Below are 25,970 nucleotides of genomic sequence, written 5' to 3'. Positions count from 1 at the left end.
GGTGAATATTTTTCCATACAGAGTTTCCAGGTCCATAAAAAGGCTCCTTGAAGGATAGAGCACTTCAGTACTCAAATTTGAGTGGTCTCTTAAGTCACCTACCAGATGCCTTTGCCAGTCTCTGTCCCTTGAGGTTGGTGCACTGTATGAACAGTCCTAATGGAAATATACTGGTAATTGTCAGCCTGTCTATGATATCAAACCCCAATCAGTAGATGGGAGCAGAAGAGCTCTGTTTTTCTCCAAGCTAAAATGCTTTCTTGACATCTGAGAATGATTTGCTCAAACTAATCAATACTATGCCAGAGCTGATGGAGAGGCTCTGTGACTTGGACAAAGCTCTGCAGCACACAGAGCACTGTGCTGAAAATGCCAGGCTTTTGAAGTGAGATACTGAGATGAGTTATTTGTTGAGATGTGAAAACTACACAGCTCAGGCATCAAGGCACCAAGGAAATATCTCTCTTACCTGGAGCTGTAACAGTTCAAATGGTGCCACTTCTGTTTGATTGGGAGTATTGGCAAACATGTCCTGACAACATCACACCAACTTAAGTTTATGACCCCAGACAGCACAACAAATAATTCCACAGACCATGCACTCATGCAAATGCAGTCATGGCTTTTTTCCCTTGCCCATCCTGCCTTGCTTATGGAAATATATTCTGCTAGAAGTCATTAGCTAATAATATAAACAACCAAGTAGCAGCAAAAATGAATGGAAAACAATTATTTTCCTCAGAGTATCTTGTGTAATTTTAGATGCAAATAATGAATTTATGACTTCAGATATATAGGAAACAATGGGAAAATTACTTAACTTCTTATCTGTTTGAACACTGTTAAGGGTTCAAATTCTTTACTACTATGAACACATTAGAGCATTAACTACTATAAATATAACAAAGGTGGTCTAAAATCGTTAATGTTGGGGATGAGCAATATGACTCATCCATGAGATTTAAAGCAGACAGGGCTGTGATAAAAAGAATCATTAGCAGTTATTACCAGCAATACAAAACAGCATATTGGAACAAAAACATCTGATGTGCATACAACCCAGGATCACCTACAGCGGGCACAGCAAAGTTAAAGCTGCTGTTTGCCCTCATTTGTTTATGGTGATCTATCACAATTAATTGTTATGAGTACAATGTGAGAATGGTGCCAAAGGGCCCCATATATAGAAATAGTGAACTCATGGAGAGTAATCGCTCTCTCAGAGCCATTCAAACCAATGAATTACTGTGCACAGCTCACATGTGAACCAAGAGGACCAGGCTGGTACCTGGTGCTGATGCCTGCAGCTGCAGTTAGCCCTCAGCTCACTGTGACTGCAGCACCCCACAGACTGCAGTCCCAGCATGGGACAAAAAGGGAGCAAAAAGGGGAACATTCGTTCCACAACCTTCACAAACACAAACCACTATTTAAATCTAGGCAAAGTGGTTTAGATGAATGTGCAACTTGGTAAGACTTCACAGACAACTGAAAGAGCTGCTGTGGCCTGTCCCTGTGAGACACCTCAGTGACACCTGGGCTTCAGATGATCAAAGTGCACCTGCTTGCTTTCTTCTTTCATCTCCATTCCACATGTGCCTTAAAGAATTTACTAGTTCCCAATAAATCCCAGAGAACATTTCCCCATCAAAGATCGTCAGGTTTGAGACACTTTACCTTATGCTGAATTAGATCTTAACAATATTGAGGAATACAGTGTTTCCCTCGTAAGACCTCACTACTAGGGCATACATTATTTTGACAAACAAAAACAGGGCAAAGGAAGGTCTGCATAAATCAAAGGTGTGTGTGACCCAACAGAATGAAAATGCCTTCAAATTGAAAGATAAATACATAATATATCAGCATTTCAGAAGGAAGGTAAAAAATTCTGCTAACTATGCACATTTTTATTTTATTTCTGCTGAATGAAATTGTATTATGAATTCATTAATTTACAAAAACAGTTACGTTGACAATAAGGTGGGGAAAGCTCTGGGTTGTCAAATGGGCTTGCATTTTATCTGCCAACATAACCTGCTAAATTGAGGCAAAAACTGGCAAGTGACCTCCCAGTTGACAGGACCATGGTGGTTCTGTGCTGGAATCCTTTTTTTGCAGTGGCATTATTGCAGAGGAAACAGTCATAAGTGTGTGAAACACACTGCAATATGCTCACAAAGCACAAGACAGGGAAGGGAAAAGAGACAAAGACACAGTTCCACTGTGATTTATACTTGAGGGTCAGAATTTCAGGTGACGAGGATGACTGGTATGAAAATTAACCTCAGAGATGGTGAAAAGGTGCCAAAGTTGAGCAGTGCAATTTTCCAGTCTCTGCTCCAAACCCCACTGAAGCAGAATTGCTGCTGACCTGAGATGAAAACTATGATTTCACAGCAATCTTTGGGAAGCTGAGTCTGCTAAACTGAGTACCATCAATTTTTAAAAAAAATTCTTCTATTTTGCCTGTATATGGTTTCAAAATTAGGAAGTCCAGCTCTCACCTCTTTTTCCTCACGCTATTTTGCTGTTACTTGGTGGCAGGAATGACAAGGAGATTTAAAGGTGTTATAATTACTAACAAAGACAGGTCCCCTCACAATGGCATGAAGATGCCAGGCAGTCTAAGGTTGGTATTCAGTAAGTAGATTCCACCTGCATCACTCTAACCAAATTCATTAATCACATTGCTAAGGTAATTTTTTTTGAACATGTCTGGATCAGTAAACAGCAGAAGAGAGGGCTCTAGAATATGCTTCTGATCCAAATCCTCCCTTTTCCAGAACACTGAAAGAAGGGGAAATACTGCTTTTCCAAGGGCTTGCAAGGCTCTGGCAAAGTATTATCTGCATTTTGTGGGACTCTGGCTGCAGATCTTCCAGTCAGCTGTTTCATTAATTACATTTGCCAGAAACAGCCCTTTTCCCTAAATTGCTGGACAGAATAGCAATCTCATCCTGCTGATTTCTCAGTCCATTAAATCAAATATGGCCTGAAATCTGTGTGGAACAAGGGACTGTATTGCTGCTTAAGCTGACAACAGCAGCAGCAAGAGGCATTTACATTTCAGAGTGGCTCTGCAAAGGATCAGTAAATACCCTGGCATCAATGAAAAAGTACTTCCTACTCTGCTGTAAAACCATTACCTCTACCAAGTATGCAGATAAACATACAGGTTTTTTCTCCAGACACGTTTGTGAAGAATTCAGTAGTTTGGAATATCAGAGAACATTGTCAGAGCAGCAACATTGCTCCCTCAAAGGAAAACACTTTTCCATGGCAAACTGCTGTCCCTCCTTTATTCTGCAGCTGTGCACTACATATAACTAACTTTCAAGAATATTTTAAGCTGAAAAACCAGCTGTCTCTATTTTTCATTTGCCAAATGCCCTTCCCATTGAGGATTAGAGACTTTCTTCCCTTAAATAAAGCAGAAAAGAGAGCCTGACACATGACTAAAAACATACTTAGGCATCTAAATACCTTTGTAAAAGACCTCAATACCTTCACATTTGTCCAAGAAAGTTGAAGTCGCTTTCAAACTGGAAACCAGCCATCTTAGACTCATACCTCTTAAGCTCTCTTGAAAATTTTATTTCAGGGGGTAACATCTAGATTGTGAGGACAAGTGATTCCTGCACCAAGCCTCACATTCCCATGTTCAGCCTGACTGCAGCAGGAGTACACCTGCATGTAGTTATTGGTGCATGGAAAACCAGCCATGCATGAATTATCCCCGTGTAGGAACACCTCGTGCTCTTTTCCCAGCTGGTTCTTCCCTGACGTTGCTATTCCTGCTCCTGCCAGGTAGTTCAGGTCAGCTCTCAGACACCTACATGTGCTCTGAAATAGCCATTTTGCTGAGATGTCCACTCCTACTTTTGCCAAACAGCTGCATTAGCAGAAAACTCACAGGACACCAGCAGCTGAAGTCTCTACTCGTGGGATAAATGTCTTTGGAGATCCAGCAACTACAGGAGGCAAAAGGCAGCAAATCTGAGCCACCTGCACTATCACATTATGTTGGCCAGCTGAGGTCTTCAACACATCTTAAGCTCCAAAGTGCAGAACCTGATTTTTCTAATGTGTAAGAATTTTCCTTTGGTTTTCAGGCTAAATTCATACTGCACCAACTTAAACCCATTCATTCTTGCACAAACATTATCTTTCAGCTTCAATCATTCTTATATTTCCTTTATATTTATCTACTTGGCGTATTTATAGACTCAATGGCATCTCTGACATATTTCCCAGGCCATCATTCTGTACAGCTGCAATTTCCTGACAGGCATTGGAACATCTATCAATTACTGTACTGGATCAGCAATATTTCACTCAAACAATGGTACTTTTCAAGTACTTTTTAAAAAAAATTATCCCTGCTTCTACCATCACATTCCTATAAAATATAGTATATTAAAAGAGAAAAAAATATACCATGAACATATTGGTGCTTCCAGAATCTCCAGAAATAAAACAAAAAACTCCAACCATGAAGCAACAACAAGGAGGTAAAAAACTACAACCAGAACCTTTGAGTCAGAGTCCTCATGGGAGAGGAGAACACAAGATCTGCCCTTGGAGTGCAAGTTCACTCAAACAGGTACAGCAAGGACTGTTTGAGTGAACCCCACTAGTCAAACTATTGAGTCACCCCACTGCCAGTCTAGCTCTGAGCAAACTGTCACAATGAAGCTGCAGATTTTCCTTAAATCCCTTTTGCCTCTGAAGGAAATGTCTGCCCCACTAACTAGATTTTATCGAGAATTATAAACCAGAGTGAATTTAATAGAGAAAATGTGTTCCTGTCATATTTGTGTGACAACTTACAGATAAAATAAATCAAAACAGTTCAAGATCTAACTCTCTTTCGTAACCAAGTTTTTCACTGAGGAACAATTTTTAGAGTAAAAATATTTTGTGTTTAGAAAGGAATTCTAAAATAAAATTCAAGACAGAGGTCTTAAGACTGAATTTCTAAAAGCAACTTTTAACAAACCACGTTGTGGTAATTACAGGTTATGTATACACATAGTCTTACATGAAATGCAGTTGTATGCTGTGCTTTCCTCTGTCTTTTGTGTAGGTGCTAAACACTGCTGCACAGACATTATAACATTTTTATTCCCTTTTTAAAATTATTTTTGTTAATGCTGTTTAAATTGCTTGGGGAACGTACAATAGAAATTTTAATGTTTTCTTTCCTGTTCAGTCTGCAAGTGCAGCAAGTTTAAAAACACGCAGAGTAATTACACAGGAGTTGGTAAGCACTTGCCTAACAACTGTCCCAGTACTTGAAGAAATGCTTGCTGAAGAATTTATATGAGTTCAGGCCTGCAACATGAGGCCTGAACTCATATCTTCTGGAAGATAATCTCAGTCAGCAACAGAGCCATATACAGATCTCTAATAAGTGTCTGAAGACAGACAGATAAGACAAATGCCATAAAAAAAGGCACACAGCCATAGTCTGCCTGACTTGAAGTCAGTGTCACTGTGATGAAGTCTGATTAACTGCTCTGCAATTGCACATTTTCATTTTCTTACAGTCCATTAAGCTGCTTTTAACAAAATTAAACCCACTGCAGGGCAAAATAACCAAGTAAACCAAAACAAAACACTTATACTGTTTATAAACATTTTCTTAAGAAATTGCCATTTTGAGGATAAATGTTTCTCTCTCGAGCAAATGAGATCATTCTTCCCAGTCTTCCCCTTGGGATGTCCACAGAACTGGCATGGGGAAGAGCACAGCATTTCTATGAAATGCATTCACCAAAAATACATCCCATCTAACTGGACACTACTAAATAAAATCTTCACTACAAGGGAAAACTAATCATAGCGACAGCAATAAAAATCTAACTCCACCACCATGAGTCAGATGAATTAATTAGCATACATCTCAGCTGAGTTAATGTTACAGGATGCTACAACTTTGTATCCCATTCACCGCTTTTCCTAGCAGTGCTAAATTGTGCTAAATTCTGCTTTTTCTGCCCATGGACATTAAATTCAGCCTGTTCTCTCTCAGTGCTCCTCCCCCTCCACCTTCTCCTGTTTATTTTTGTATAAAACCCCACACACTGCAATGTGGCTTCCCACTTTTTCCCATATGCTAGCAGGAGAAATGCGGCAGTGGCAATTTAAACGTCTGCAAAAGTTTCAGTGTCAGGATGCTCTGCTCTGCTGTGATCTCATTCCGGTTTCAAAGTGGAACAGCAAACATGTTAAACATCAGAATGGACACCACACCTTGTGCCTTGCCTTGTCAGACCCTGTCCCACTCCTGCCTGCAGTGCTAGGAAAGCACAAGTAGGAGACACTCAGCAGCAGGCAGCAGAACGTGCTGGTAGCAGCAGATAAAGTGCACCCTGTTTGTGTGTGCTGGTCCTGCACCTGAAGGGAGTGTTTAATGTAGCTGGAAAAGATGCTATCTGTGATGGAAAAGTAAAATCTTTGCACTTGTTCTTGGTTGCAGCTTACTGTTAAATGGTGTATTTTAGTGCACTTTCATCTTAGAAAAAGAGGCTGACTGCTTATACTTTGTTCTCCTCAAGTTATGCCATGAAGAAATATAATTTGCCTTTTAATAGAAATGTCAAGGACCCATTCCCTCCAATTTACTATATAGATTTTTAAATCCCATACAAAAATGTTGTAAGTTTAATTGGAAAAGACAGCATGACAGCATAATTTTATACAACTGGTTACAATTATTACAATAGCAGCTTCCACAGAGCTCTCAGTGATTTTTCAAGAGCATTTACAAGCATAAAGTATGCGTTAGGAAAAAAAATAAAATAGCAATTTGGTACAGCTGTGCAAAGTGTATTAAGGAAATCAATCAGCAGTGACACAGATATTTAGAAATGAGAGATATTTTGCCCATCTGGGAGCACAAGTGTAAAATTTGGTGACGTTAATAGTTTTGTTTTTTTCAAATGGCCGGATTAAATAAGGCATTATATTTTAGCTCAGATATATGGCACATAAAAAAAAGGCAGACAAATGGGTTAGAAAGCTATTCTGGTTGTTTTTTCACTTAAGGGGAGAGTGAGATCAATATGACAGAGTATGAGCCTAGGAAAAAATGATGACAAGAGGCACCTCCGTGGCAGCCTTAGTGCTGTAGTGTGAACAACTTCCTTCTGTTTGACATGGCCTGTTCAGACAAGAGAATCTGCTCATTCTTTTGTAACCACAACTGCATCAAAGATATCCAAGTATTACCAGCTTCTTTTCCTAACTGCTAATTTCACAGAATGTTCAGTGCTGGCTAAGCCCTTGGGTCAGAGCTAATGTTATTGTTATACACAACAGACACAAAGCCTTTATTTTGTCAGACGATGCAGAATGGAGACTTAGATGGAAGACTAGAAAAATAAGCAAACTTATTTTCTAAAGGGCATGTTGAACACGGATACTGAAAGGAGCTTTGAGAGCATAAGGGCAATAAGAGAACAGAACACTTTTCTTAATTAGCCAATAATGAAAAAAGCTTATTAGGGAAGTTTAACACACTCAAAGAGTGGTTTATAGAAGACAGAACCCATTTCTTTTCCTGAAGTGATTTTATGGTGATGTAAGTCCTGCAGATTCATTATGCTCTAGAATTATTCCTTATTTACTTTTGAAGATACTCTCATGGGCCAAAACACCCTTTTTGACCTTCAACTTTGCACTTTTGTCACACACTCAAGCCAGATCAGAATCATGCAATAAGAACAGACTGTAAAGAAACTGGCCTGTGAATAATACATGTAAGTTATGTTGAAAAGGGACCTGTGAGAGTTAATGGGTAGAAGACAGACAAAATTGCTTTTCTTCTTTAGGGAGAGGGGCAGGCATAGCAGTGTTTGTACAAGCAGGCAAATTAATTGGCTTTTGCTGAGCTCTGTGCTGCTGCAGCTAAACTGCTTCCACATCCTGACCTACATAATTTCGAATTTGCTTGGCTATTTCCTCTTCCAGTCAAAGGACAGCACAGCACACAGTGAAGTGCAGAAATGATCTTGGAAAGCCATGCAGCCCCATATGAAATAAATTTCTCTTGAGCAAATTAAAACTTCATAAAATATCGTTGCAGCACAAAATTAATCAGTCAAATCAGAAATTGCTAGATGAAAACTCATATAATGTAGTTGGAAAACTGGTATAGTAATTTAAAAGTACTGTCAGTGGCAATTAGCAATAAGCATATAAGTTATGGGACACTCCATATCCAAGTGCTTTGCAGCAACACTTACATTTATACACTGACAGCCCTCATTTTCTCTACTGTACTCATTTCTATGTCTCCTAATTTTCCTGGTACACTCAAACTAGAAAAAGTCTGTAAGTTATTCAACCATATGAAAGACACAAGTTTGTTTTATGGATTTTCTACTCTGAAAATGGCCAAAAAGAAGCTACCATGATGGGCTTGATAGGAAAAAAGTCTTGTGAAAGCAGAATTTCTAGATAGGGTTGGTTGAGCTCTGGGCTCTGTCACATCTGCAAGATTTGCACTCAGTCTCAATTCACAGATGTAATTTAAGGATAGATTCCAGGAAAATTCTGTATAGTTTTGGGGGTTCAATGTTTGTTCTCAGATATCCTATGCACTACCAAGATAACCAAACCAAGGCAAACACTAAAAATACCCCTTGGGATTCAAAAGAGAGAGAAAAACCTCCCAAGCCCTAAAACTACATACAAAACTGTACATCAGCCATTAATTTATTTCTGGGAGTCAAATTAGGTGCCAAAATTAGTCTAAGAATTTTGCTCTTTGTCTTGACTTCTTCCTTTCGCATATGACATTTTGCATTCTTACAGAGCAGATGAATTATTTTACATTCAAAGAGTGATGCAGCTGCTCTGTACCTAAGGCTTGAGAGATTTATGGATAATAACACAAGTGCAAAACAAACGAGTACATTTTGGATGCATATCAAACAGAAGCTGCATCAGTCAATCGAACTGCTGGACAACTGATCCAAGTCTACAGATAAATGTGAAACAAAATAGAATTCCTCAGTCACTCCAGCTTCTTCAGAAAAATACATTATGTATTTCCCAATACTGATGTGGGTAAAGTAGTACTTTTCTCTTTGACCAAAGCATATCACAGAATTTGTTTTCTAAGCCAATGTGTGTTAAAGCAGAAAAGAATAGCCATTCTTCTGAATTGCTATCAATAAAAAAGTAGCAATCATATCAGTCAGCCTGTGTAACAATATAAACCAGGTACATATCAATGTCAGCATCTCAGCACTCTGCACACAAAGCATCCTCAGCTCATACACAATCACTGCTGTAGGATGCACACACTGCTGCTTCCCTGTCACTTCACTTATTCTGACATCTAATTTTTACAATGTAAATACCACACTGCCCAAATGAAAACAGCTCTGCGTATGCCTTTTTCTTCATGAATCAGAGACCAAAATAAATGTCCATAGCAGCTCCACTCAAACCTGACAACTTCATGCAGTTGCTTTTCAGTCTTTACCAATCAAAACCCCTGAAACAAAAATAATGGTATAGAGGAAAGCTCTGAATCGAATTCTTGATTGTAAACCTGTACCAAAAGCCAGCCTTGTCTGAACACAGCTCTCATTAACAACTCTGGCAGAAAATGGCATTTTGAGTTTAACATGCACGGGGGAGGAGCAGATATAAATCAGGGCACCCTGTGGTGAACACCTAGGATTAACATTCCTAGAGCATTGATCGAATCAGCTGTGTCTATTCTAACTTTTCTTTCACTTCTAGCTTTTTATGGCTAGCAATTTAAGACACTCAGCAATCTCAGAGCATCCCAAAGTCCCTCTTCAGCAATGTGCCTGATCCCGAGCAGATCCTGACCGTGCGCCCAAGGCAGCAACAGCAGACAGGGCTCTGCAGACCTCTGCAGCCAAGTTTATTCACACCCATCACAGTGAGAAGGACTTTCCAGCTGCTCCTCCTGGCCTCCTACCCCTGCTGCTCCATTGTCTTACACAGTTAAACCCCCACAAAACTCATCTTAAAATGTGGTGGTTTTCTTGTATGCCCCAATTTGGTTTTGTGGTTTTTTGAGCCAGCCATGTACTGCTGAAATATTTATCAACTCCTGCCACACCTAATCTGCTGGTAAGGGATTTTTCGTAAAGAATAAAATAGGATGTGGTTAGGCAGTAGTATTAATTCTTTTTCTGATCACCTTTTTTTCAAACTCCCTCCTGTGGCTAGCACAGGTTTTTCCCATGAGAAATTTTCTTGTGTTTTATAAATAAAGTTTGGATGTTGTTGGAACAGTGTCCCAGAACTTGGGCAGTGCAGGCCTGGCCAATCAGGCCTGGGAGAAGGCTTCTGACTGACCAATCTGGGTGACTTTTGAGAACTCTATATATGTGATGAAATCAAAACAATAAAGGTCATTCCTTCTTGCCACTGAGAACTGGTGCATTCATTACTCTGCTAGCTGCTCAACAGTGACACCCTCCTCCTGAAGAATCTCTTAGCTAATGCCTAGTACACAGCTACATCTACTACTTTTCAAACTTTACTGTCGCTCTTGGCAATAATATTTCCTTTGCTGCTGCTCTTTCTTCTGCTCAGACAGCCCATCTGCCTTCCTGCTCTCCAAACTACTTGTCAGCTTCAATCTCTGTAGGCACTGAAAGATATCATAGGTGTGAATTACTCTCATATTGTTCTTCCTGTATTTTGGGTTGAGGAAGTACTGTATTGTAACGAGACACTGACTGTGAGGAAAAAGCAAAAGCCCACAGCAGCTAGGACAGAAGATACACGCCGTGAATTTTCCATGTGCACTTGCTAGCCCTTACAGCAAACTTATTCAAATCCTCCTCTGGCAATCAACTTTTAACGCTTTCCAGCACATGTAGATGTAAGGCAAAGGATTCCAAGTTATACACATTGGGTTTTCCCCCTAAAAATGACTGATTTTCATTAAGCAAAATGTACAAACTGTGCAAGTGAAAAATGTGTAGATGATACTCAGATTAATCAAACTAGAGAATCCTTGGAGGGATTTTAATGGAGTAATTCTAAGGATTGAAGCTCTGACAGGCAACTTGTGAGCCAATGAAAGGTTGTTAAAAGCAAGCAATGCAAATTGTAAAAATGAGCTGTAACTACTAAAACTTTTGGTTGACATCAGCACATACATACTAGATGTTACAAGGAACCTTTATATATGAAAGGTCAAAATGGGAAGAATTTCAGAGCTTGGTTGCTCCAAACTACTTGGTCGAGGGTCATGACTAAAAGGCAGGGAAGATCAAGACTCTTTTAACTTTTTTTTTTTTTTTTTTGATCCCTCTAAACATGAGTAATTCTTATTTTAATACTTGAGTAAGTCTCATTCTCATCTTAGAAAATCTCATTCTGACTTTAGGCTTAAACAGTTTTTGTTTTCAGGACAAACTCAGCTGGGAAGCTAAAACATACAGGAGATTTCCCAGGTCTTATTCTGGGCAAGCAATGGCTCCCTTGGAATTCATTTTAGCAAGTCTCTTCACTTGAGCAAAAACTCCTTACGTAACATATGGGAAAAAAAGCTTTAAAACAACAATGAAAAAAGACTTTTTCTTTTTAAATCTCATCCACATTGTCCATCCTGATGGTGCTGTGCAGCAAGGAAGTGTAGATGAATTTGGGTATTTGAGCAACATAAGAGGTTAACTATTAGCACTCTGCCAAGTTTTAGAAAGAGCCTTTGATTTTATAAGTACTGAGCACCATTGACCCAAGAGGCAGACTGCTGATGGTGCATTATTCCTTTCAGTTGAGATATACCTAAAGCATCCTAAACTAAAACCTAAGCAAGGTCTAGTTCAACCTAACCCAAGACTAAATAAATGAATAAATAAAAACAGTCTAAATTTTTATATATATAAAATTTTTGTCATCTTCATTTCCTTTTTTAGTTTTCTTATGGTGGGGAACAAATAAAAAATAAACAGAAAAATGTTGTCATTTTCATATGTGCCAAACTCCAGCAGTCAGCTTTGTGATGCTTGCAAGTCATTGAGTTCAGCTGCGCATCTGGAGACCTGTGATGTTTTGCCAGCACAGCAGGGTTGATGTCCCTGCTCTCATCTGCCCCAGCTGATCCTGAACAATTCCCCTCTACTAAGGAGCAGACAGACATTGAGCAGCTATGACTTTGAGTCTTCCTCAGCTTGTCTGACTGGAGCTTCCTGAATGGTCAGAAGACTTAATCTTCTCTTCATATCACCTTATAACATCTAAATTTAGCTTTTACCTAATTTGCCATATTCTAATTAGCCTCTGACAGAGCAGCAAAATACATTTTTCCCATTAACTACATAGGAAACTTGATGTTATCTTTATTTATAAATTCAGGGTGGCATGAAAAATCAGGTAGAGACTTTGCTGCTTTCTCAACATCTTCTGGTGAGAGCTTTCTGACTGATGCAGGACTGAGGAAAGCAGAAGTCCTGGAGGGAGAAATAGGTTACCCTGAATGTACCTTCAAAGGCTCAGAATGCTCATAAAACAAGAACCAACTGAAATGGGTCACAATCTCTCCAAGCAGATGCATCTCTATATTTAGCAACAACCATTATAGTTGTTGACACCTTAAGAAAGTGTCCTCATCACCAGCCCAACTGGGCCCAGCGAGTCATCTTTCTACTTACAAACCCATATAGTAACATTGCCCCCTAGAACCACAGAATCATTTAGCTTGGGAAAGACCTTTAAGATCAAGTCCAACCACTAATCTGATACGGTCAAGTCCACTGCTACACCGTGTCCCCAAGTGCCACACCCAGATGGCTCTTTAATACCTCCAGAGATGGTGACTCCACCACTTCCCTGGACTGCCTCCTCCCATGCCTGACAACCATTCTGGAGAAGAAACTTTTCCTAATACCCAACCTAAACCTGCCCTATTGCAAATGAAGCAATGTCCTCTTGTCCTGTCACTTATTATTTGGAAGAAGGGACCAACTCCCACCTATCTACAATATCCTTTCAGGGAACTGTAGACAGTGATAAGGTGTCTCCCAAGCTCCCTTTTTGCCAGGCTTCATGTTTCCAATGCCTATAAAATGAATAATGAATTACTGGGAATGGCATTGGTAAGTAGCATTTTTACTTGGAGCTCTGCAGACATCTACACATATGGCTTAACCCAGTTTCTTCTGAAATAAGTAATCTTTTCTCCAGGAGTGTACAGATAGTATTTTAATGCTTTAAAAGCTTTAAATCTTTGCATATTTACTGAGAGCTAAACAAATCATGACCACAAGGGTTGCTTAAAACGTACAGACTGATAAAGACAGCAAATTATTGTGGCATTAATATGAGACCAAACATTCAAAGACAGCTAGATCAGACTGAAACACGTAAAAGTCTTTACAGAAACAAAAATACCTTTCACTTTTATACATATTAACATAAATACATATTTATAATTACAACTGCCAATCTCCACAGACCAACAAGCTCCTTCAAAAGGACACTCTTCCCCCTTCAGTGCACTGCATTGTCTGCCAGATGCAGATGGAGCCATTCAGGGGCAGCTCCTCAATCAGCAGAAGCCAGGCTCCTACATTAGGGCTGCTCAGCTTCTGGAATAAGTCTTTTCAGAAGGACTCATTAAATCCGAGTTAAAATGCAGTAGGTAATTCCATTACCAAGAAAATGGTAAACTTGTCATGTAAACCACAAATTAATGCAAATAATTCAGTTTGATGCTTCAAATCTGCTCAATATCTTTTATTTGAGTATTTATCTTGAGAAACTAGATCCATCAATATAGATTTTTTCAGGATCAAGACCTAAGTCAGTATCTTATATTTTGCAAACTCTAGCACCTACTATGATGTAGATAAGCCTTAAGGCAAAATTCTGTGTTGAACTATCTCTAGGGTAGGGCTATACTGTAAAAATACACATTTTACTGTGGTAGAGACTTCAAGTTTACCAACTCATCACTAGAGCTAGCTGGGAAAGAGCAGAAAACGCTTAGTCTTTCTCTTCCAGGAAAAAATCTACAACCACAACCCCAAGAAAAGACACTGACTGACCCCTTTTCTGTGCTGTAATCTAGGCATGCACCGACAAGAGAGCAAAATCAGGGCAAGCAGAACAAGAACTTGAAATTGTATTTCACCTGTTATGGACAAAGATTCTGTTCTCTGCTAATTTTGGGCCTCTTTTCCTGTACCAGGTAGGAACTTTTTCCTTCTGAATCCGAAAAAGCTTTCCCAGTAAAAGCTCTATTGAGACACGTACAACCTGTCTGTATTGAAAATGCAACCCTTTTTCAAGAAAAATTCAGTTTTACTAAAATCAAACAAAACAAGAATTGAAGTTAAATTTAGATGCTGCTTTTCACAAACAGCCCACACAGTGGATATTTTCTCCTGATAAGCATCAGGTATTAACCTCTCTCTGTATCTTCGGAGATAATTGGAGCCAACTCCTTTGGAAACAAAATGAAATGTGGACATCTGTTCATTGTAAACATTTAAAGAGAATTTTAGACACAAAATTAAACTACAAATTATTTTTATTCCATGATGGAACAAAAGTAAAAATCTTAGATAAGGAAGAAAGGGAAGCCTAAATGAGACAGACCAGACAGCCTGTAAAAAGCAATTTGTGATTAAGGCATTCATCTGGAAGACTGGAAACAGAGGACTTGGTGTCAGAGAGGGAGTAAAGGCCACATACAGTGTCAATGTAGGAAGGAATCACAACAAAAGCATGTGGCAAATATTGAGTGGTGGCAAAGGCTAGCAGAGAGAGAAGACTCACTAACAGAAATATAATTCAGATGCTGAAGGAAAAAGCCCCTCACAAATGGAGAAGGAAATAAAGTAGGTATGGTGGGACAGAAGGTAACAAATTGAAAAAAAACCCAAAACAAACTGGTATCTCAGCAGCATATGTAGTACACTCAAATCTTCTCTTGCTAACTCAGCTGAGATGTGGTTGGGGAAGACAAACAAGGTCAAAGAGCAGAATTAGTTGCAGAAAGGCAATGGGCAGTGACAGGCAGGGCTTGGCTGTTACATTCACTAGTTGCTTGTTTCAGCACTGTTTTCTATGTATGACCATGCAGAGCTGGATTGTCAAACCTGTTACTCAGCCTGTGTACAGAAGTCACAAGAGACACTTTCTGTTTCCCAGGCCCCTCATTAACTTGTGACTATTGATGGTGGCAAACAATTGTACTTTTTCTCTACAGCAACCAGGTACTTGCAGTGAGAGCAAAGAGCCAGAGCCCTGGGAGCAGGGTGCTCTCTGAAAAGGCTGGAAGTGAATCTGGTCCTCCCAACAGAAATAGCCTCAGCAAGAACTGCCTGTTAGATTCTGCTCTTTGTTTTGCTTCTGGGACAACACTGATCTGGTTTGTCTTTAAGAAATTCCTGCCACAATCAAATTTATCACTGAAGAAAATGAATATATATGCTCACAGCTGGCAATTTTGACTCCTTAATGGTTGATACAAAAACTTCTAGAAAATAGTAGTCATACACAGCATGAAAGTCACACGAGGACAATGCAGCCCTGAAGGATTCATTAACAAACATTTACCAGTCCCAATGAGACTGAGATTCTATCATTTGATCTTTCTGATCCAGGAAATAATAGTTACATAAATTGCTAGGTTTGCACAGTGATGTTTTAACCAGAAGTGACTATTCCCTGTTGCTAAATATGAGTGTTTTATGTTAGGCCTAAGAAAAGAGCCTGGAAATGCCTTCAGGAGTCTCAGCACTATTCTTATTCCTAGCAAAAGATTATAACTTTGATATGGTAATCAAACTCATAGTAATACTGACCCTAATGGTTTCAGTAAGATTGCCATACCTGTAGGCAGGTATGTACATAGACACATTGCCCTGGAAGAATCTGGTCTTCACAACAACACAGAGCACTCACTATATTAATTTTGAATGATACTTATTGCAGGTTTTCCTTCATGAGCAGAGATTGTTCAAATTAGCTGAATCAACACTGTGAGAAGCTCCAAGTGAAGTGAAAAGTCTAACAGTAATTGCCTTAATAAGCATCCTCGTAGCGAAGTATGGACTTAATGCAAAGAGTGAAGATCAGCTAAGAGTACAGAGGCTCTTCTGAGGTATTCATTTTGGGAAGATGATCAGCACACTCAGCAGAAATCCTCTTGGCAGAAACTTTAGCTCTCATGTATGAACCTCTTAATGTTTTCACACTCAAGACACTGAGTGCATGTTGGAATGATCCTGAGCTTTGTGCTTGTGCAATGCAGAATTTGTCTTCTTCCTCTTAACAGTCATAAAACTGTACTTTGGACAGGATGGATCACAATATCAGGAACCCCACAACTCCAGGATTTACCTGCTCCCACACTACTGTGTTTTTTACTAGAACCATCTTAATGCAGAACCATAGGAGATGGTGAAACATTCAATTCTGAGCTAGATTTAACACAGACAGATACATTCAAAGGCATAATCTTAACTGCCAATAAGAGAAATCCATCTCTCTTCTCCATGTGTCCTTAGTAGCTCCTGTGACAGGCAATGGCATCTTTATTAAACCTATACCATGCTATCTCAACCAATCATGAAGAATTTAACATCAGAAGTGTGATATAGCGTGAAATAGTATAGCCGAAGTATTTTAGCAATTATAGTGAAATAGTATTGTCTAAAGATGCTCTTCAGACAACTGAGTAGCTCATTTACAAAGACAAGAACTCAACAAAATGAATGCTTTTCAGCTAAATTACAGTGATGTTTTGTGCAATTTTCCTATATGTCATCTCATGATGATCCATCTTTGCCTATACTTTTCTCCCTGAGCATGAAGAACTACAGTTGCTGAACTGCTGAATTTTCCTCTTAGGAGGTCTGAAAACATGATCTGACAAGTCAAGTCATCGACTGCACCTTGTCCATCCAGGCAAAATCAGAGAAGCCCTTCTGAAAGACAGTGGGAGATTGACACCAACAGTAACATGTTGTCAGTAGAAGAGCACACAAGTCAGAAAAGTTAGTTATTTAGGGCAACAGGCAAAATTAGAGGCTTCCAGGGTGTCACAGAACATGGACTTCAACGATGTTTAAACTTGCAGCTTTCCAGACATGAAATGGCCAGCAGCAGATCTAGGAAATCATAACGTGTTTGTAAGAGGACTGGGAGGAGTTGCTGTTGTGGAGGCTCATCACTTCAGAAGGTGCTTGTTTCGGGGAAGTGCTGCACGCCTCTCACGGAGCACCGGGATGCTCCCGGCCAGCAATTCCCAGCTCCAGCCCTTACATAACGCTGTAACCTCCATTCACAGCCATCTGCCAGGGCTGTTGTGTAACCAGCCACAGCCCAGTGATTCTACCATCAGATGGTAAACTTCCCGAAAATACAAGTGCAAAAATCACTACACAAAGACCTAGAAATTCTTTAACTAGACACAAGTCCCAAATTTCACAGATGAATGGTAGTTTGGAAAGGTGGCCTTCAAAATCCTCTGCATGAGGTAGCTTTCATTTCCTTCTTGATTTCTAATAACTACGGCTTACAGAAAGATATGCTGATGAAAACTTCTTGTTGGCTGGGATTTGCATGTCTAGAGATGCCATTTTCTTTCTTCCTTAGGATTTGTACTGACTCCAAAGAAAATGAATTGTTCAATTTCATTATTATCCTTCCACATACAGCCAATTTTTAAAGATGAATAAGAAAACGAATAGTTTTGAGGTTTCTTCAGAGTGTTTCTTCCCTGCTGTCAAAGATATTGCATTTGCCCAGTTCCAGCTTCTTTGTAAGAATGTCTACAGAGATGCAGCCTTCATAAACTGAATTCCAGAAGACCACCTATGGCCTAAAAGCCATGGCGAACCAGCCATAATTGAATACTTCAAATGAACAGTTTTGAAAATAAAAAAATGTTGAGTAAACAGATGCCAATACATTCTTGTCTTCCAGGAGAAGAGATGAACAGAGAAGAGTAAGGAACCAAAGTTCCTTTAAAACTAATAAAAGGATTTTGGTCAAATGCAGGTTGAATTTTTCTATTTTTCCAAATAAACCTGTATGACTTTTTATTTCAATGTTATTTCAGCTAATCCCTGAATAAAATTCTATATTAATTTAATAAAAGCTGAAATTGAATTTAAAACTAAATATTAAATGGAAATAGATTGTAAACCCCCATTAATCTTTCCAGAAAGTAGTTATTGAAACAAAAATTATTTGAAAATCTATTTTACAGGTATTTCACAACTGCAATGCTCTTTATCCTCTATTTAAATAAAGACCCCCTTTGCAAAACACCTTTGTGGTGTCCAGTACAGTAGCACAGACTTCAAAGCCAGCTCTGCTTAAAGCAGGAGGCTGAATTTCCTGAGTTCTCCAGACTTCCCTTTCAGCTTAAATTATCCTATGATCTTACATACACAGAACAAATGGGGAGGAATAAAAAATAAAATGCCTAAGATTTTTGTTGGGTCTTTTGGACAGCTTTTTTTGTTTGTTTGTTTTTTGTTTTTGAGGATGTTAGTGGGGTCATGGGGCTTTGAATAAATTTTTGGAAAAACATTTTTCCATTTGTAACCTATCTATGGCTGTTTTCCTTATCTACAGTCCCCACCCTCCAAAGAGGGAGTTTGATCCTTTGCTACAGAAAGAGGTAATCAAAGAATGAGCAACTGCAGGTTCCAGATATGACACTTGCAGGTTTCTCTTTGATGAGATTCAAAGAGAAACATGTGTGCCCTGCTGTCACAGGTTAAAGTGTTGTAAGACCACAGGCTATAGCTCACTCAGTAGGAAGAAGACTTTTGACATTTGAAAAAGCCAGTGTAACAAACTTGAAGCATAACAACATGGAAACCAAGAGGAAAAAAAAAATCAAAGATGAAATGAAGCATTTTAATCAAGGACAAAATTGACTCATTTTGGCATAAGATTTGTCTGGATGCTGAAAAGTCTTGAAATTCTCAGAGCATGGATGATAAACAAACCCTGTTTCTGGATCACACCTATTATAAGTGACTTACGAGTGAAGTATGATCAGATTACAAAAGAAGTTATGTGATGGGATTGACTGCAACAACAGGAGCATGGCCTGGTGACCTATAAACTTTCCATCCTGTTCTTATTCTTCTAGCATTTATGCTGAAAAATAATTGGATAACACTCCCAGTATTTGATAGGGGATCCCTCTTTCCTCAAGCTTCTGAATCAAATGGGAGAACTTGGATGTTAATAAGATAAATAAAAAAATAATACTGAACATTAGAAAATTGAAATACACATTTTACACAGAAAAGTAGTTTTTGATGCTAAGAACAAAATACCTGAAGGCAAAATGGAGCAATTTGGTAAAATGGGATAACGTGACAAACCCATTTTCAATGCCTTGTTCGCTGCTTTGGAATATACCCACAGAAGAGTCCAAGCTTTAAAGGTTTCATTTTGCCTCAATATAAAAGTAGATTGAAAGAAATATCTGCAGCCTACATACAACTTACCTGTCAAGACTCACTGGGCCAGGCAGCTCTTCTCCAGAGCAGTACTCAGGTACAGAGTACATTTGTACAATTTAGGTCGAATGTAAGTTCCCAATCCTATACATACACATGGGGCTACACAAAAATTTCTTGTGCTTTAAGTTATATTAAGGTTGTCCTTACAACGTTGAAAATGTAAGGGATCTACCATTGCTGTTAGCTGTATTTATAGAGGAGTTAGCCCAGGTGAAGAAAGCTGAAGCATTACTCCAAATACACTTCTCTCCTTTCCTTCTAGCATGTGACTGCTGTTTCTGTTTCTTTTGTCACATTATTATTTCATCCATATAATGGAGAAGATGACTGAGAGGCTGTTCAGGGACTTTTCCTGCACAGTGTTAGCACAACTGAAACATTTTTTCTCTTGAAAAGCTGTGAGCATGAGTTGCTTTGCCATGCAGCCTTTTCCCTTATCGGTGACCTTATTAATTTTGTTAGGTTGCCACGTGTCTGAGGCTCCTGTGGTTTTGGCAAGTTTTTCTCATATTCAAAGATTACCAAACCTCTCAAATTACTTGTGTTTGGATTATTTTGGATTATTTTTTTAACGACTTTCTCTTATAGCCAGAAAACCCTTGTTAAGAATAGATTTATTAAGGGAAGTGGAAGCTGTTAACAACTGTGATGCTTAAAGATCCAGTCAAGGAGCCTGTGCCTGGAATATTTTGACCTTGCTCTGTGTGTGTTGTACATTTGTTTTTCTTAGGACTTTAATCCTAACTTTGAGCTGAAGGGAGGTAGAGGGTGGCAGATCTGACTGCAAGAAGCCATGGATGCCAATTCAGAGCTCTGAAACCCCATCAGATAGTTTCAAGAGGGTTTCCTGAAAACAGAATCTTAAACACCTTAACCAGTTTGTTCAATTAAACTGCATGTACATGATCTAGCATCCATTAATCCATATCAAGAATTACATAATTTGTATTCATATCTGTGATGTAAAGTCAAGACCTGCCTAACATACATCTGGAATGAGGTAAGAATCTGGTGTTAAAAATATTGCAGAGCCATACCACACTATTTTTCCCTGTGTAAATAATATGCAGATAATAGCTATGCTGAAAAAGCTTGGTTTGTTTTAGCAGGCTGTTCAAAAAACCAAAAGAAAACAAGAACCAAAAAATCAAGATGCTTTGGCACACGTAAATAAGTAACAATTTTATAACAAAATCGTTGCTCTTTCCCAAGTGACTGTGGTGCAGATTCACTTCCCAGTCATGACAAGGGTATATTCTGAAAATGGAACCTGTGGTATCGCAGGTAAGGTAAGACAAAAACATCGCCTCAGTATTGCAAACATGCAAACTTCAAATAGGCTAAATGTTAGCAGATGTGTCATCAGCAGCACATTCACTGCCAGGAACACCCTGAGCAATCCCATGAAACTCAAATGAGCTGGACTTGTTCATAAAGTTTGACTGACACCAGCCAGTGCTGGCTATGTGCAGCACAAACAAAAGAGTCCTCAGCACATGTTTCAGCTTTTGGAAATAAGGCCTTACATCTAAAAAATCAATTTTTTCTGAAGCCACCTCCAAAGTCACCCTTCAGCCGTTCTCTTTGTAACCCAAATACATTCAACCACAAACCTAACTTTTGGAAGTGCAACCCAGAACCTTTGAAGATGACAAATACTGTGCTTGACTACTGTGTCAAATATTTTTTACATTCCTCAGGTTACGCAAATAGCAAACATTTTTGCCACTGACTGCTACTTATCAGTGTGGTATTAGTTTTTTTTCTCTCCAGAAGGAAGATAACTACATTACTGACTTAACTCCTGAACAAAATGTTGTCACTGTCCAGCTGCAGCAGCAAGTTCAACTATCTTCCTTTCAGGCTTGACATGCACACACATATACAGAGATATATCACATTATGCCAACACACAGAAATGGACCTGAACAGAAGCTTTTCCTCTTTTGAAAAACAGACAAGGATCAAATATAAATTAAATTTCAGAACTGACTAGAAAAGTACCTAACTTATGTTAACCTCCTTCACTCATATCAGAAGAGAGGCTCCTCTTGGACCACAGCTATGTCCAGAGCGGATCCATGTCAATGTCAAGCCAAAGTCCACTCTTCTTACACACTCTAAATAACATAATTTTGAAAGAAAACCTCAATAAAATAAAAAATAAACAAAAACCAAACAAAGTTTTGCTGTCGGAAGGTGTAGAAAGGATGTTGCAGCAGAACTTAGCTTACTGAGCAGGATCAGGTGGCTGAAAAACACTCTGGAAACAATACAGTCAGAACCCAACCGGAGTAAGCATCTCCTAACAGAGAAGCAAGTCTGTGCAACCAACAGAATGCTGTAAAGAACCCACACTCCTGTCTGCACTAGATAAACACTGCAGGGCTTTTGGGCTGGTTAGATGCAGCTTAATCTGGGAGCCTTTCCAGCTTTGTGCTGTGTCTGTGTGGATTTCACCTGTGAAAACCAGGTCACACAGGTACCACCCTGTCCCATTGTTAATCAACTCTCCTTTCTTGCACCTTTAGGATACAAACTACCTTTTTCTCTGACATATACACAGCTTCTATGCTGACCCATGCACATGAAACTTGGCTGAGGTAAAATCTGCCTATTCATTATAAGCTCTGCATTTTACCATTAAAGGTCAAGCTAAGGAGAAGCTAAACCAAACACAAAGCAAACTGCAATGGGTGGGAGCTACACAACACAGAGAATTGCAAAGCAACAGGTGCCTTTGGAAACAGATTTTCACATGGAAAAGCACAAGAAAACAAATGAAAAAGCACAAAGACTAGAAAAACAAGCATTATTCAAAAAACAAAACAAAACTACTCAAATCCAATTTTAAAGAGCACCCAAAACCAGAAGACTTAATATGTTACAGTTTCTGGGTATATGAACAAAACCAAGAGATTGGATATGACCCTTTGTTGTATGTCACTTAATTAAAAAATTTAAGATAAACACATTTACTTAATAAATGGATTCACCTTCAAAGATTCATCTTGGATAATATTTTTAAAATAGTTTTATTAGTCCAGAGAATTTAAAAAGGGAAACAGTGGAGTAAAAGAGGACATATGCAGATGTTACTCTGACATATACTGGCCACTGTAATAGAAATTTACTTTGTCTCCACATTATTACCTGACAATACATGTTTAGTATTTATTATTTATGCAAGTAGACAGCAAATCATCTGTCAAAGTGAAATATAATGAAGTTTCATGTAAACTGATATAAAGTATTTCCAAGGAGATTATAATCTCTTCAGTGCCACACAACATGCATTTACTTTCTTTTGAAGGAACCCCTTTGCAGTCTATACTGGGTTTCCTTTTAGAGTATGCAATTTTATTTGCTGTTGAGTCAAAAGTAGAGAAACACAAACATTTTGGCACTAAGCAGGGATAGCATTATTCCAAATCCTGAGGAATCAAGTTCCCTGATGGATTGCCCTGCCGGAGCAGCACGTGTTTTATAAGAACAGAGACTAATGATGTGGTTTTATCCTGCCAACAGGAGCAACACTGCTCTTCACACACAGCTGCAGTGGTCCATGGCATGGACTGTCGGACTACAGGCAAAGGGTCATCTCACATGGCAAGAGCAGCCTCCAGCATGGATTAAAATATAAGAAAAACATTTGACGTACTTGGATCTGACAAGATTGAGTCGGTTTTCGGCAAAAATTGGTCACAGCGGACTCCTTGGTAGCCCTCTTTGCACCTGAGAAAAAGGGGATAAATGACAAACATACGCATGCGGTAGTAAAAGGTTAATTTTAGGTACCAAATCAACTGACATTCTCCCTGCCAGCACCGCGAGGGACTCGCTTATCTACAATATGCAAGTTATTTCGACTATTATGGGAGCAGGGTTATTACTGGAACACAATGGAAGCAGGTAAAATAATTTGTATTTCAAAAAAATTCCCCTCCAACCTTTTGATTATTTTAGAAAACTATGAAAATAAACATCGTTTTAGCGTAACCATTCTTTTAAATATCAATTCAGTGAAACAACTAAAGAAAAATCCTCTACAAAATACAGATACTTATTGCAATAAAATAAACTCCTTAGGTAACAACACTTTATAAAGCTTCCATACTGTACAAACCATGAGACAGACAACTTATCTTTGGCTGTCTGAAAAAGCAGGGAACAGTTAGCCAGCCATTAATTTTAATACCAGTTTATCCTGTGCTTAAAAGATGAAATGATAGACAACATCAGGCATTGTTTGCAAGCGGGAAGTTTTAGATGTCTGTGAGATCAGATTTTAAAGCACATGAACCAGAATACCCTCCTGCCTCAACAAACAAGAACTGGCTTTGACTGAGATTGTAATACTATTATTTATTTCGAAGCCTTACTTTGAAGAAATTCCATTTACTGCTTTTGAACTGTTCTCAGAAGTCTCATTTCAACTAAGTGTATCAGAATCAGATCTTTAATTATTTATTCGTCAAGCAGTTTTTCAGAGAAAAGTGATGGACACTTTAATTATAAATGATAGCAACAGGGATTCCTTATCTCCCAAAGCTCTTGCACATCACATAAGCAATATGCTCAAATCAACATCACCACCTTTCATTAGGGTTGACAGCTGCAGCTTGAATGATGTGATAATGTCAGGAGAAGAAGTTATCTGCTCCTTCACAATGTTTTTACTGAGGCTTCCTCTAAATGTTGCCTTTTAATATGCTTTTGGTTTAATAAATTAATGGTTCAATGAGAAGTGCATCTCACCAGCATTGATTCAGGGATTAGCAAGAACATTTGTGAGCAAATATGTAAACTATGTTCCCATGAGACCCAAAAATGTATTAAAAACCTACAGTAAGGAAAAGATTGAAAAACCCCATACATACATTATTTCAAAACCTCCCTTTTGGCCTTTCTCCCTGATGGATATGAGGTACAGGTTTGGAGATCAGCTTCCTGCCAGTACTTGCCTATCTACAAAATAACTCACTTGAAAAAACTGCTCAGGTTTTTTTCATTCAGATCCTGTGACAGTGGTCATCAGTTAGCAGTCAAGGAATAAATGTTCTATTAATTAAAATTGCCCACTAGTCAGAAAAACTGAAGAAGTCCACATATACTCAGTCGCTGCTGCATGCATCCCTTTGCCTCTGATTATGAAACATCCGAAGCTGCCTCACATCAGACAGAAACTCTTCACAGTCTTGAGAGGAGCTGGCAGACCTCATTCCAAAGCTTAAGAACAATCTACACAGGTGGGGATTCTTGCCTTTCTAGGAGCATTTTCTATTAACTTTTTGACACACATTTGTACCTGCCTTGGTTAAAAATATCCTATTACAGATTTAAAACCCTCTAACCCTCTATCCCAAACCGTTTGTCATACAAGCATGTGAGGATAGAGAGTCACAGAGTGGTATCTCCTGGAGGAGCTGCACCAAATGCTCATCAGTGTGTGTGGACATTTTCACTTACCTGTACCTTCTGATAAACATCCCACAAGGGGAATCTCCTCCTTTCAAAATTTAGTACAGAGGTGGATGACATATGAAACAATAATCTTTTAAAAGAGGGATATTGAGGTGCTGGAGTGAGTCCAGAGAAGGGCAACTGAGCTGGTGAAGGGAGTGGAGCACAGAAGTCCTGTGAGGAGTGGCTGAGGGAACTGGGGTGGTTTAGCCCTGAAAAAAGGAGGCTCAGCAGGGACTTTACTGCTCCCTACAACTCCCTGAAAGGAGGGTGCAGTGCAGTGGGGGCTGGTCTCTTCTCCCAGAGAACAAGAGACCAGGTGAGAGGAAATGGCCTCAAATTGCACTAGGGAAGGTTCAGATTGGGTATTTGGAAAAAATTCTTCACTGAAACAGTGGTCAGGCATTGCAACAGGCTGCCCTGGGAAGTGGTAGAGACACCATCCCTGGAGGCATTTAAAAACTGTGGAGATGTGGTGCTTAGGGACATGGTTCAGACATGGATTTGGGTTAACACTTTGACTTACTCACCTTGGAGGGCTTTTTCAACCTCAGTGATTCTGTGACTTGATGACCAAACAGAGCTTGGTTTTTTTAAACGTCATTAAGTTTTTTTACAAAGTTAAAAACTAAGTCTTCTAATTTTATAAACAAATTCCTTTTTAAACCCATGAAAAAATAAAATAGCAATAACTGCTCTGCCATTGTGACATCCGAGTTCAAACTTTTGCAGTTAAGTCATGTGAAATTGAAGCCTTACAGAATACACATTTGACAGTTATAATGCTACAATATGATAAAAGTCAATCATGTTGTGGCATCCCATAATCTTAGCTAGAGCATCTGCCATCTGTCCTAAACAGGCAGATGTGATAAGCACACATTCTGCTAATTGGTATCACACCTCTATGGAAGGAAGCACAGCAACCCACTGCAGAAAACCCTATTAAAACAGCACTGCTGTGACACAGACAGAAGGTCAGGAAAGTCCAAATGAGGTCAC

General features: G+C 39.0%; 1 protein-coding gene across 3 annotated transcripts in view; it reads right to left on the bottom strand.

Moving 5' to 3' along the window:
• NRG3 (neuregulin 3) overlaps positions 1-25,970 on the bottom strand; it is a 341,403-nt gene that overhangs the window by 74,348 nt on the left and 241,085 nt on the right. For all 3 annotated transcript variants that reach the window (XM_085064086.1, XM_085064085.1, XM_085064087.1), the window contains exon 3: positions 23,167-23,240. In XM_085064086.1, the coding sequence (XP_084920212.1) occupies positions 23,167-23,240 (74 nt within the window). The remainder of the gene's footprint in view (positions 1-23,166; positions 23,241-25,970) is intronic.

The sequence above is a fragment of the Lichenostomus cassidix genome, chromosome 6, assembly GCF_008360975.1.
Source record: "Lichenostomus cassidix isolate B80296 chromosome 6, HeHo_3.0, whole genome shotgun sequence".
NCBI lineage: Eukaryota > Metazoa > Chordata > Aves > Passeriformes > Meliphagidae > Lichenostomus > Lichenostomus cassidix.
The sequence above is the reverse complement of the archived record's forward strand: the minus strand, read 5'-3'. Positions and strand labels throughout refer to the sequence as shown.